The sequence below is a fragment of the Phyllobates terribilis genome, unplaced genomic scaffold (assembly GCF_046119375.1).
Source record: "Phyllobates terribilis strain yellow unplaced genomic scaffold, ASM4611937v1 Scaffold_12__6_contigs__length_324123572, whole genome shotgun sequence".
NCBI classification, from domain to species: Eukaryota; Metazoa; Chordata; class Amphibia; order Anura; family Dendrobatidae; genus Phyllobates; species Phyllobates terribilis.
In genome coordinates, this window is record NW_027362772.1 from 279408233 (window position 1) to 279422518 (window position 14286).

General features: G+C 45.3%; 1 protein-coding gene across 1 annotated transcript in view; it reads right to left on the reverse strand.

Annotated features, from left to right (window-relative positions):
* KMT2A (lysine methyltransferase 2A) overlaps positions 1 to 14286 on the reverse strand; it is a 107327-nt gene that overhangs the window by 32410 nt on the left and 60631 nt on the right. The window contains exons 2-11 of the mRNA XM_073657031.1: positions 13596 to 13665; positions 10110 to 12718; positions 9162 to 9339; positions 8813 to 9047; positions 8362 to 8426; positions 7859 to 8269; positions 5603 to 5676; positions 4669 to 4794; positions 4434 to 4547; positions 2217 to 2363 (exon numbers count right to left, since the gene is read on the reverse strand). Of these exons, the coding sequence (XP_073513132.1) occupies positions 2217 to 2363; positions 4434 to 4547; positions 4669 to 4794; positions 5603 to 5676; positions 7859 to 8269; positions 8362 to 8426; positions 8813 to 9047; positions 9162 to 9339; positions 10110 to 12718; positions 13596 to 13665 (4029 nt within the window). The remainder of the gene's footprint in view (positions 1 to 2216; positions 2364 to 4433; positions 4548 to 4668; positions 4795 to 5602; positions 5677 to 7858; positions 8270 to 8361; positions 8427 to 8812; positions 9048 to 9161; positions 9340 to 10109; positions 12719 to 13595; positions 13666 to 14286) is intronic.

Below are 14286 nucleotides of genomic sequence, written 5' to 3' on the forward strand. Positions count from 1 at the left end.
CAAGATGCTGTGGTAGTCATGCTGGTTCAGTATGCCTTCAATTTTGAATAAATCCCCAACAGTGTCCAGCAAAGCCCCCCTACACCATTACACCTCCTCCCCCATGCTTCACGGTGGGAACCAGGCATGTAGAGTCCATCCGTTCACCTTTTCTGCGTCGCACAAAGACACGGTGGTTGGAACCAAAGATCTCAAATTTGGACTCATCAGACCAAAGCACAGATTTCCGCTGATCTAATGTCCATTCCTTGTGTTCTTTAGCCCAAACAAGTCTCTTCTGCTTGTTGCCTGTCCTTAGCAGTGGTTTCCTAGCAGCTATTTTACCATGAAGGCCTGCTGCACAAAGTCTCCTCTTAACAGTTGTTGTAGAGATGTGTCTGCTGCTAGAACTCTGTGTGGCATTGACCTGGTCTCTAATCTGAGCTGCTGTTAACCTGCGATTTCTGAGGCTGGTGACTCGGATAAACTTATCCTCAGAAGCAGAGGTGACTCTTGGTCTTCCTTTCCTGGGGCGGTCCTCATGTGAGCCAGTTTCTTTGTAGCGCTTGATGGTTTTTGCAACTGCACTTGGGGACACTTTCAAAGTTTTTCCAATTTTTCGTACTGACTGACCTTCATTTCTTAAAGTAATGATGGCCACTCGTTTTTCTTTACTTAGCTGCTTTTTTCTTGCCATAATACAACTTCTAACAGTCTATTCAGTAGGACTATCAGCTGTGTATCCACCTGACTTCTGCACAACACAACTGATGGTCCCAACCCCATTTATAAGGCAAGAAATCCCACTTATTAAACCTGACAGGGCACACCTGTGAAGTGAAAACCATTTCCGGAGACTACCTCTTGAAGTTCATCAAGAGAATGCCAAGAGTGTGCAAAGCAGTCATCAAAGCAAAAGGTGGCTACTTTGAAGAACCTAGAATATAAGACATATTTTCAGTTGTTTCACACTTTTTTGTTAAGTATATAATTCCACATGTGTTAATTCATAGTTTTGATGCCTTCAGTGTGAATGTACAATTTTCATAGTCATGAAAATACAGAAAAATCTTTAAATGAGAATGTGTCTGTACTGTATATATATATATATATATATATATATATATATATATATATATATATCACACATTAGAAAAATTAAAAATTTCATTAATTTAGTGATAAAAGTTCTGACCTTCAAGTCGGGATTCTCACTATTTGACAGGATTACAATATCAGATTGATCCTTGTATATTATGAGGCAGCTACAGGAGGATAAGATGAGGACAGAAGGAGCAGCGGAGGTAAATTCTACAGACTTCTCTGCAGAATTTACCTATATCTGTGCAGGATGTAGTAAGTTTCAGATTAACTGTTTACAAGCAGCTGTGTCCTCCTATTAACCCTTTATAAACAGCTATGTCACTTCCCTTTAGCTCTTCTACAGAATACACAGAATATGTTATTTCATAATAAATAGCAATAAAAAAATATTCAAACTCCACGTTGAAGGAATAAGTTTTCACCCAATTTGAGTCTCAATGCTCATTGGGATGCATTTGAGAAACGATTACCCACGTTTCTGAATCAGTTTAGGAAAATAAGTTGAATCGATTTGCCCATTGTATTCAGTGGACGAGCGACTTGACGAAACCGATATATTGATGAGTCCATCCCGAGTCCTGCAGATCTAAGCACAAGTCATTGAGCCGTGCAGTCATTTTCTTGGTAGCAAGTTTTTCATGACGGCTTCCACTTCCATCCAAAGTGTGTCTAAGCTAGAAATTCTTCTTGTCTTTCTCTACCATGGATTTTCCTTCACGTCCTAGGGAACGCTGTCAGACCTGTCTCCTTCCACCAGTCTACCTTTCATCTTCCAGGATGGTTTCAATGGTTTCTTGGACTCGGATGGCCCTGTGTGTGATGTAGAGTAGCTCTACCGGCTCACAGCTGACCTGTGCAGCCTTTCTGCACCCAGGTGGGTACGACCAATACTTGATCTCCTTTCCGCAGCTTATTCAGTTCTATAAAGGTGCAATCTCCTGCATCTCTGGATGTTTACCCAGTTGCAAGTTTCTGCTGGAGGTAATAGACTTGATGTCTGTGCCATAATGTACTGCAATGCAGCACAGAACTTCTAAACAGTTTATAATAGTTGCCTATAGGATTCTACCTAAAGCAGTGTTTCTAACTATAGTCCAATACATGACATCCTCAGGTTGCCGACATATACGTACCTTGTTGACCTGCTGCTGTCTACCACACACATGACAAAATTTGCAGTTTCGGCAACACCAATTCTCCAGTTGGTCCTCGGATGGCCTTTCCCTTTCCTCCAAGCAGAAGCGGTGAAAAGGCTCACAACAAACTTGGCAGAACACAAACTTATAGATGTAATAAAAAAGGAAGGAATAAAAGAAAACAAACACTTAGACCAGGTAAAGTTGACTGATTAATAAATTCTCATCCAGTTAAAGCAGAGCTGTCATCAGATTTAACAATGCAAGCTGCTTATATTTATTAATTAGATCTTAGACCTGATGAGACTGATGTGCTTACTGTAAAAATCCATGTCAGAATTGCTGTATAGTCCTGATATTAGACAAGCATTTTAAATATAGGTTATAGAGTGAAAGAGCTCATGAGTTTAAGGGTATTCCAGTCTCGCCAACCCAGCCTGTAAATCAGCTGCAGCTTGTACTGAGTAGTGAGATACCAGCAGCAGGGAGGAAGAACACTGAGGAGCAGTCATAAGGCTACATGGACAGAGATGCAGCAGCAAGAAGGAGGGACACTGAGGAGCTATCATCGGTTAAGTAGGAGGAGAGTCAGGAGCAGGGAGGAGGGACGCTAAAGTGCTGTCATAGTGAGTAGGGGGGTGGAGAGTCAGGAACACGGAGGAGGGACGCTGAAGAGCTGTCATAGTGAGTAGGGGGGTGGAGAGTCGGGAGCAGGGACGCTAAAGTGCTGTCATAGTGAATAGGGGGGTGGACAGTCAGGAACACGGAGGAGGGACGCTGAAGAGCTGTCATAGTGAGTAGGGGGGTGGAGAGTTGGGAGCAGGGAAGAGGGACGCTGAAGAGCTGTCACAGTGAGTAGGGGGGTGGAGAGTCGGGAGCAGGGAGGAGGGACGCTGATGAGCTGTCATAGTGAGTAGGGGGGGTGGAGAGTCGGGAGCAGGGAGGAGGGACGCTGAAGTGCTGTCATAGTGAATAGGGGGGTGGAGAGTCAGGAGCAGGGAGAAGGGACACTGAAGAGCTGTCGTCAGACTAGGTGAGTGGAGAGTCAGGAGCAGGGAGGAGGGACACTGAAGAGCTGTCGTCAGACTAGGTGGGTGGAGAGTCGGGAGCAGGGAGGAGGGACGCTGAAGTGCTGTCATAGTGAATAGGGGGGTGGAGAGTCAGGAGCAGGGAGAAGGGACACTGAAGAGCTGTCGTCAGACTAGGTGGGTGGAGAGTCAGGAGCAGGGAGGAGGGACACTGAAGAGCTGTCTTAGTGGGTAGGGAGGTGGAGAGTCAGGAGTGGGGAGGAGGGAAACTGAAGAGCTGTCATAGTGGGTAGGGGGTGGAGAGTCAGGAGCAGATAGGAGGGACACTGAAGAGCTGTCATCGGGCTAAGTAGGTGGAGAGTCAGCACCAGGGAGGAGGGACACTAAAGAGCTGTCGTAGTGAGTAGGGGGTGGAGAATCAGGAGCAGGGAGGAGGGACGCTGCAGAGCTGTCATCAGGTTAGGTGGGTGGAGAGTCAGGAGCAGGGAGGAGGGACGCTGGAGAGCTGTCATCAGGTTAAGTAGGTAGAGAGTCAGGAGCAGGGAGGAAGGACACTGAAGAGCTGTCATCGGGCTAAGTAGGTGGAGAGTCAGGAGCAGGGAGGAGGGACGCTGGATAGTTGTCATCTGGTTAGGTGAGTGGAGAGTCAGGAGCAGGGAGGAGGGATGCTAGAGAGCTGTCATCAGGTTAGGTGGGTGGAGAGTCAGGAGCAGGGAGGAGGGACGCTGAAGAGCAGTAAAATCAGGTTAGGTGGGCAAAGATTCAAGAGCAGGGAGTAGGGACACTAAGGAGGCTACATGAGCAGATATTCTACAGCAGCAGGGAGGGCCAATGAGGAAATGACAGTCACATTAAGTGGGTGTAGACTCATCCTAATCTTTCAAAAGTTTACACAGTCATTCTGAGATAGAATTTCACCGTAATTTCACCAGCCTCATCAGGTCTAAGAACCATTGAATAATGTTTGCCGTTTGTATTGCAAACTCAGAGCAATGGGGAGAACGGGGCAATAGAGTAAACTATACCAAATCTGACACAAAGCACAATTCTCCCTAAACACGTTGGAAGCATATTGTCCCTGGTTAATTCACAAAAAAAGATAAATAATCTAAAGTTTACCAATTTTTGTACTCTGGAAGTGAAATAAAAACCTAAAAAGAGAAAAAGTTGTTTTTGGAAAGCTCACCTCCACATTCCCACTGCTGGCACAAAGGAAGCAAACTACACGTGGGGTGATCGGGACGGTGGTCAGAATTCTTAGTCCGCCCGTCTCCCATACATTTCCCGCTTCACAATCCTCCTGTAATAGGAAACACTGCAAATTAGGTCCTGAGTACGGGAGTGACGGCGCCCTCTCTGCCGTATCACTACCTCTACCTGCAGGAAATCAGTATGAAAGGAGATCCAAGGTAATATCAAACCTTGAAATCTACACGTATCCTGTGCACGCCATCTGAGAGAGGCTTCTGTCTGGATCCGTTGCCATTACACAGGGTGTTGAGAAGGTTAAAATTCACGTCCGGCTTGCTGGGAGCTAGTGGTTTGTCCTGCAAAAGAAAGGTGTTAAGCCTTTCAAAATCAAAGCCAAATTTTATACTCTTGACATTTTTTTTTTTAGGGTGGAACTTAAACAATAATATTTCTTTTTTTATTATTTACATTTTGTATGAAACAAATGGGAAAAAAAAATATTATTTTTGGGAACTGAACCACAATAGTGACAAGCAATAATCTGGGACAGTTTGATATAACATTCTGCATTGTGGGTGCATTACTATAATAATCCAGGACCTTCTTGTAAAAAAAAAAAATACATCTTTTATTATTAATAAAACTTTATATATCATTTAAAGAAATTATATATATATGTCCATTATCAAAAAGTGGCTAGTTCGGTCATAGTCCCTGAAGGCAATCCACTTGTGCACTGTGAATTGCAAGTGCAGTAACTTTTCTCATCTTCTGATTAGCGGGGTTAAAATGGTTGCATACCCGTTTTGTCTGGCGTGTTGATGAAAGGATAGATTGCCTGAACGATCTAATGTACAAGTGATTGGCTGCATCCATCCTTTTGTTAAAGGGGTTGTCCAAACTTAGAAAGCTATTACCTATCCCATGAAAAGGCGATAACTTGCTGAGGACCCCAGAGATCCTGAATGGAGTGCCCGATTTGAATGTAGTGATAGAGGCGCTTTTACATTCACTGTCTATGGGACTACCGGAAATGTAAGCGCGTTGTACTCTGGACATCTCTGCCAGTCCCACAGATAATCAATATTAAGCGACGCATTGTGTAAGCTTTTCTTTTACAATTCTATGTACTTTGGCGCTGTATATCAACCTGGGACGTCTTACCTTTTCCTTGGATTTCGATCTCAGAAACACCCCTAGTCTGGCAGCCAGTTTCTTCTGCTTACTTTGCTCCATACCTAGAAAAAAAAAATGTAAATAAAATATGTAACAAATGCCAGGAGTACAGGGGTGTCTTCACTTATTATGTAGCTTTGAATTATGCTACTTGCTAAAATGTAAAAAAAATAAAATAAAAGGCTAAATTCATATAGGTACACCCTATAATCATGAAGGGTATAAATAAACGTACACTTCAGATTTTCTTTGGAGACTCTTGGAAATCCCATGCTTGTGTATTTCTTGGTCTTCACCGGCGCCAAATGAATCCCAGAAACTTAATTTGGAGTTAGAACTGCTCTAACAGAAGGCAATGAGGACATGTACCAACGTTAAAAGGTCTTCCGCTGGAATAGGATGTTTCATTTTGGCAATGTGCCTCCGAAAGGAAAAAATGAGCACCTAATAATGACTGATATTTGGTTTTTGAATGACAATTGACACCCAAATTGTGTACCCGCTTTGCACTTGGAAGGGTTGGGTTTCCCTGGGATAAAGGTGTTTGGGTTCAAGGTTGCCATTTTACTGTTAGGCACTGACCTCTGACCAAAAGAACAGAACCTCAGTTTCAGCTGGCTCGTGTTCATCCAAGCTTAAAAATTATTTCGCCTGCTGAAAAAGCATTTTTTTCTACTCGTTTGGCGGATGATCTGCAGCCTGACTAAAATCACTGATTATTGGGAAATGAGCGTTCCTAGGAACACTCGATCATGATAATCAGCCAGTGTAAATCCACTATAAGGGTATGTGCACACGATGCAGAAATGCTCAGGATTTTTTCCTGAGCATTTCTGCATCTCTCTAGCAGGAAAAAACGCATGCGGATTGTACATGCGGTTTCCTGCCAGGGACATGCGGAAATGAAGCGGTCTTCACTTTCATTTCCGCATGCGGGTTGACAAGCGCTTCCCAAGCGATTTTAGCATCACTTGGAAAGTGCTTGTCAACTTCACACTATATAAATCCATGCAACCGGCATGGATTTATATAGTGTGTGAATGTCAAAAAATAAAAAATAAATATATACTTTACCCTCTGATGGCCCCCGGTGTCCTGCTTCGCTCGGTCCCGGCTGCCGGCAGTGAAGACTTTAGGACCTTCCGACGTCAGCGTCACGTGACCCGTCACATGACTCTGACGTCAGCGAAGGTCCTTCTTCATTCAACCGCGAAGTGCGGTGAATCAAACAGGAGCGCTGCGTGGGCCGTCAGAAGGTGAGAATATATATATTTTTTATTTTATTCTTTTTTTTGTTAATGGTACCTGGGTCTGGATGAGAGTCCTCTCCTCCACACCCGGGTACCATCCGCACATTAGACCGCATGAAAAGCGCATCAACATATACAGTGATGCGGATTCCATGCGGTCTAATGCAAGTCAATGGCGGCAAAAGAGCAGCGTTTCCGCAAAATTAATTGACATGCTGCGGATTTTTGACCGCAGCGTTTACGCTGCGGAAAAATCCGCATCATGGGCACAGCACATGCGGATTTCTATTGGGGAACATTGCTGCCCTTCTACCATGCGTTTTTCATGCGTTTTCGCGGCGTTTACGCAACTGCTAAAAAGCCGCGGAAACGCATGAAAAACGCATCGTGTGAACTCAGCCTAAGAGTCCTGTAGTTTTCTGCCTCACTTTTTGATGCTAGCACTAGTCTTATGGAACGAACCTTGTCATTATGGCATTTGTAAATATTAGAAATAATGATCTATTGCTTTACCTAACTCCCTTAGAACACAGGGGTGTATGCCATCTGGAATAAGCTTATAATGTGCTTCTCTACAGGCAACAAACTTTAAAATAAATAAATAAATAAATTTAGCTTCACTTTCTGGACTTGTTTGGTCTGTCTATTGCATTACCTAACTCCGTTATATAATGGGGATGTATGCCACCTGTAATTGGCTCAAAGTGTTTTTTTTACAGCCTGTGCAAAGCTTAAAAAAAATCGACATAACTGATGGTAAACTTTACCCATCAGTCTCTGGAACGGCAAAAGGTTGTTTCTTCCAAAACTCAGAAAATCCTAATCTGGGTTTTTTTTTGTAAGAGCGTGTTGGTTGTGACCTAGTTTAGGCTATTAACTTAACTCCCTTAGAGGACAGGGGTGTATGCTACCTGGATCATAAAGTTTCTAATCAGCAAAAAGTTTAAAAAACAAATGACTTCAATACTCATAGTTAATGGTAAACTTATCTCACCCATCTCTGGAAGGACGAAAGGTTGTTTCTTCCTCGGCTCAGAAGAAGCTAATCTTGGGGCTTCTTTACCAGAGGGTGTTGATGGTGGACTGGTTTGGACAGGGATCAGAGTGATTGGAGGCTGCGGGTAAAGTTGCTTTGAGACTTTTCGTACAGCAGGAGACTGCTTGACCTCGTTGGTAAGTGCAGGTTGGTTCTCCTCTTCCAGTTTCTCCTCTACTACCTTCTTTGGAGGATCACTCTTTTTTGGTGGTGGGGAAGGAGGCGTAAGGGGAGGTTCTTCTGTGACAGGAGATGGGGGAATGGTTTCTGGTGCTACAATAGTCTTAGAAACAGGTTCTAATGCAGGCTTTTCAGTGACAACCTCCTTCTTATCAGCCATTTTGGATTTCTTTTCTTTTCTTTTTGCCGCTTTAAAAAAAATAATTCAGAAACATGAGATTTAAGAAAAAAATGTGAAAAATTACGATTAAAAGGAGAAAAAATCCCTGGCATCTACTTACCCTTCGCTTGCTTTTGCAAATAAGCCTTTGAGGGCATCCACTGCAAATTCTGGCACTTTCTCATCCTTCACAAAAAAAAAAAATAATCAGCAAATGTGACCACCGTCATTTACCTTACTAGATGGACCTGCGCACTGCTATGCACTTTGAACAACAGGTGGCGCCTTACTCTTTAAGAAAAGGTCATAGCTCTTGAATGGACCGATTTTTTTAATATCACGTAAATTGCAAATATTATTCATTTTTTATTATGATGTGTTACATAATGGTGATCAGGTGTTAGAGGTCTTACCGTATGAATAAAAACGTAATAATGTCATATGAGGTAGAAACAAATTGTTTGAAACTTTCTAAAGTTTCTCCTAACTTTCTAAAGAAACTTTCTAAAGTGTTAGAAATATTTTTAATGTCTCATAGTCTTACTTTCTAAACTGTTGCAAAGCATTCTTACTTGCAGCACTGTTTTTTGATGTTGCGGCCTCCAAATTTTGGCTTGTCAAGGCAATTGGTGCACACTCCGCAGTCGTCGGGCACCTGGCAGCCCGGACACTGGCCGCAGCGTCGGGAACGCCTGCCCTTCTTCACTGGAGGCTCCTGCGGAGTTTTGTTGCGGGTGACTTGTTTAATGGGTTTAAGGGGTGGCGCTGGTGGATCAGCATCCTCCGAGCCAGCGATAGAGGACTTGTCTGTACATTGAAAGGGCAGACAGATTACTAAAACCTCAAAGAACTCACTTTCATAAAGAAAGGCAAAAAAAAGCATAAAAGGCGGAGATTATGTTACATCCTAGACAGACGCACCATCATTCCCCATGGAAGACAGGACCTTCTCTCTCTCTTCCCAAGGTAAGGCACTCAAAGTGGGCATGTCATCTGGAAAGACTGCCCTCTTACGTCCCAGCGCCACTGCAGCTCGCCGGCAGACATGTTTGATCCTGGGCCCACGCACCGAGGTCTCGGATGAATCGCTTTCCTGGCCCTGAAACAACAAGAATACTGGATATAGATCCGGGGCTATTAAACCAATGATGGACTCCCATATAAGTAGTTTATAGATACCCTAAAAATGGCCAAAGGCTTGTTCGGGGGAGGAAGGGGGTCACAGCAACGTCTCCTGACTTCCTGCATGAATAATTTGATTTCTGCAGCGGCTCAAAGGATGGGGCAAGCTGAAATCGAATGTGCCCAATCCCTCCTTCCCCAACATCTGTCATCGGAGATGAGTGGAAAGCGCCCAAGTCTACACATACATCCAAACACTGTCTACCTTTAGTATACCATTTGTATGGCCGACCTTTAGCATACCATTTGTATGGCCGACCTTTAGCATACCATTTGTATGGCCGACCTTTAGTATACCATTTGTATGGCCGACCTTTAGTATACCATTTGTATGGCCGACCTTTAGTATACCATTTGTATGGTCAGCTAGAGGTCTGACAGCGCTAGACAGATGAGGGGTAAAGAAGTAGAAACGCACTTAGGTTGATGGTCAGGTTGAGGAGTGTTTCCAGCCTCCTTGTAGTGATATCTAGTGTACCCTTTATATGAAGTTCTCTGCATCTAACGCTCCCCCAGTCCCTATGCTTCCGAGGAATAAGGAGACTGCTAGAGCTGTCAACCAAAAGCACGGAGGACCAGGACATTTCAGGGAAAGCATACCCCCCTTACCCTGAAGTGGTGACTGAACTTAATATGGAGTCTACACATCGATTCTAATACCTGCTTAGTCGTATAGATGTCACTGACCTGTACTTTTGGCTGTTCCCCTTGTTTCCGCAGTTTGCTTTTCTCTATATTTTGCAGCTGACATTTGGCGGCTTTTATGACACTGGCCACGTGCTTTTCTGAGGCAAGAAACTTGTTTGCGTGCTCCAAAACTGAGCCGATTGTGGTAGTGGAGGGTTTCACAGGATTCACAGGCTGGGCCGGGACGTCGGTATGGGGTTCTGTTGGTGGAGATTTGGCACCGGTTTCCAATTCGTGCTTCTCAGAAATTCCACGTCCCTTTTTGGATACCTTATTCTTAGCGAGTACTGGTACTGTAGGTAAACTGGGTGGACTCGGTGCTAAAGAAGGCTCTGCCATTGCAGCTTTTTTCCTTGCAAGGAGTTTAATAGGTGTTGAGGGTGTGAGGGCCTCCCCGTCGCCGCTCTTCTCTTTGCTGCTCTTGTTCAGAGCGTCGGAGCCTTTCTTACGTTTATCCTTTCTAGAGTCGTGTGAGTTTTCTTTCTCTCTCTCCTTTTCTCTAGATCTTTCACATTCCCTTTCTTTCGGTGCCTCTTCAGATAGTCTGATTTTACTCCTCCCTCGCTCCATTTGGGGACTAGAGGGGAACAAAGGGAATAAAGCAGACGAGCTGTTGGAAGTGGATGAAAAGTGCTCACCTGGAGTGCTCACTTGCTTCCTCGTTTTCTGATTTTTTTCGGCAGAGTCCCCAGTTGCTGGAGTAATCGATGTGGAAGAGAAAGGAAAGCTTGGGTTTAAGGCACTAGCGGTAAGAGGACTAACGGGGATGCCTGCGAGTGAGGTGGATGTCTGAGGTATGAGGGATGCTGCCACATTGCTGCCATTTTCCCTCCTACTCCGCGTTCTCATAGAGTGCGACGGTGATCGAGAGACAGAACTGCGGATGGGACTGAAGACCCTTCTCCTCCGTCTACGGGCGGCCATTCCCATAATGGAAGATGCCCCACCAGAGCGGCCCACAGATGACGGAAGAGTCACTGACTCGAATATACGGGAGTGTGCTTCGCTAGGGGTAAATCTGGGTGCACGTAGTATGGGGCTTCGTTTAGGGACGTCAAACCTCCCGGCGGCATGGAGCGGAGAAAACAGTCTTCCGGGAGCAACCACAGAAGCGGCGCTAAACCCAGAAGCAGAAGCAAGCCCTACATCCTCTGCCGTCAGCGGTGGAGGCCTAAAATTGTCAAATATGGGTTTACGAATGAGGCCCTCTTTGGCATATTTAGCAGAGGAAAAGTATTGGGATTCCAGTCTGGAAGTCCAGCGGAAAGTGGGTTCCCTTAGAATCGATCTCCTTTTCTCATGCAGGCGTGAAGCAGAAAGAAAAGGTGTAGCCATAGGAATGGTAGGTGGGATCACCCAGGTTGGGTGGTCCGAAAGGGCCGAGGGGGGCTGTAAAGCTGCAGGAGGGCTAAGAAGTGGTGGAGGTGGAGATGCAGAAGACGTCTGAAGAGCTGGCGGAGACATAAGTTTCTTTGTTTGTCTGGAAGTAAAACTTCTGGTACAATTAGAAATCCGTCGAGTCCTCGCTCCACCTCCGCTGTTTTCAGGAACAGACTGAGGAGCGGCCAGGGGCATCTTTGTAAGACATTCTTGAGTGTCCGGCACAGCAGGAGCCTCCTCCGATGCCTGAGACTCCGTTGAGGTGTCTACACTTGGGCTGCTAGAGCGAGACTCATCTGATGTCGCCTGTGAGGACTGCTGGGAAGCCGCACTCGACTTCTCGCTGGACTCACAAGACACAGCGCTGAAACGTCCATTCGGAGCGCTCTCCAGCCGAGCAATCTTGATAGGGGGCTCGTAATCTTCATCTTCTATAAACCTCCTGGGCGTCTTTATTATTCGAGAAGAGACCGTACTGACGACAGGCATAATGAATTGTCGTATGTTCTTCAGCTGCGTGCCTCCCTTACGTCCTTGTAATTTTGCGGCTTCTAGCTCCATCTTTTTCTGCGCACCTTTCTTGGCCTTCTGCAGAAGCTGCTTGGCGATGGTGGTGTCAGTCCTTTTGGTGGTGGGAATAATCCGTACAGGTTTAATCCTACGTGGACTTTGACGCACAGAAACCCTGACTTCATCCTTTAAGGGTTGAGGCGATTCCTCTTTACGACCCCTTTGCGGTTTATCCCCTTGTGCCTGCCTCAAAATGATCGGGGGTGGAGTAGTTTTGAACCTTTCCGAGGACGGCGGTCTACCTCGCCTCTTGACGATCTGAACGGCGGCGCTTTTCTGCCCGATTTGTAACTTTTCCCCTTTGAACTTGGGTTTTAATGGAGACAGTTTGACGGTTCGGAGTTTCTTTATTTTGGCGGCGTGCTGGAACGCAGCAGACGGCTTCCTCCGCTTCGTTTTTTCTTCTCGTGGGGTTTTGATAGGTTGTGATACATCTTGTTTGTCCTGTGTCAATTTCAATTTGACGTTCCCGTGTGAGGGCGGTCGACCCCTTCTCTTCTCTTCTGGTTTGCACTCTGGTTTCTTCACTTTATCGGATGGCCTGAGGTCCTGCTTTTTTGTCAAAGGGCCATGGTTTTCTGCAGGAGTTGAGGAAGCATCAGAGGTCCTGGATACAGTGCTGCGGGGCCTGCCACGAGGTTTCCTGGGGGTTGACTGATCTGAAATACAAAATATAGAAACAAAAAAAAATGTAATTATCCTTACCATCAATAACAGATTGGTGGGTATACGAAAAATTACACCGCCATTAATCATATGTTAGCAGCAGCCGGATGTACACAGAGTATGGAGCCGGAACAGCTCAGCTCCACACACTGTAGTGACCACTTCCAGGCACTGCAGAACAGATCCGCACACTGTAGTGACCGCTCCCAGGCACTACAGCTCCGCACACTATGGTAACCGCTTCCAGGCACTGCAGAACAGATCTGCACACTATAGTTACCGCTCCCAGGCACTGCAGAACAGATCCGCACACTAGTGACTGCTCCCAGGCACTGCAGATCAGCTCTACTCACTATAGTGACCGCTCCCAGGCACTGCAGATCAGCTCTGCTGACTGTAGTGACCACTTCCAGGCACTGCAGATCAGCTCTACTCACTGTAGTGACCGCTCGCTCCCAGGCACTGCAGATCAGCTCTATACACTATAGTGACTGCTCTCAGGCACTGCAGAACACCTAAGCACACTGTAGTGAACGCTCCCAGGCACTTTAGATCAGCTCTACTCACTGTAGTGACCGCTTCCAGGCACTGCAGATCAGCTCTACCCACTGTAGTGACTGCTCCCAGGTACTGCAGAACAGCTCCACACACTGTAGTGACCACTCCCAGGCACTTTAGATCAGCTCCGATTCAAGTAAATATAATAGAGCTGCAGTATGGCCACTACACAGTGCACGAAGTGGTGCTGTACTGGCTCCATACCCTCTGCACATCCGGTTGCTGCTGGAGAAGTCATCAATATAGTAATTGGACAATCCCTTTAATATAATTAGGATATTTGCACTACCGAAAAAAAGAAAAAACAGTTACCTGAAGGAGGTTTTGTAGGGCCGCGCGTTCTGACTTCATCATCTGGGCCAAATCCAAGGAACTGATCCTCCTGTAGACAAGACAGACAACTTGATTACAATTTTGCAGTTGACCCCAATGTTTGCCGTACCCCTACTGTTTCTATAACAGGACCCCTGCAAAGATCAGGTCTTTTGCCTCTTGCTTACAGATCTAAAAGCTGACATCACAGTTTGTACAAGAGCCGGGCTAATATTTATTCTGCCCAGTATTCATAGCCTTCTATAGAGGACACATACAAACCCCGCACATTTTGAGGCATTTCAACTTCCAAGAATAAGGCTACTAACACCTTTGCACAACTTTCTAAACAGTATTCCTTACAAATGTCTACTGTTTTGCTGCTGCAATGTGTCTATAAGGGTTTTATCTAGCTCAGTGCTTTTTGCAAAAAATATTACAAATCCATCAGATCTTCTGCTCCTGATGTCTCTGTTCTCCACCTCCGGGTAGAGATAGCAGCAGGGAGGAACACAGATTTCCACAGAATGGAAAGCAGAGAAAGTATCCACAGTCTCAGGGAGGGCAGATAAAAAGACTCTATAGATAAGGATGAAAACAAATGAAGAGGTAATAAGTGCAGGATAGGAGCGGAGCCGATATATGAGCTACTGAAGATAGCAATACTCTAGAAACACACACACAGAGCTCA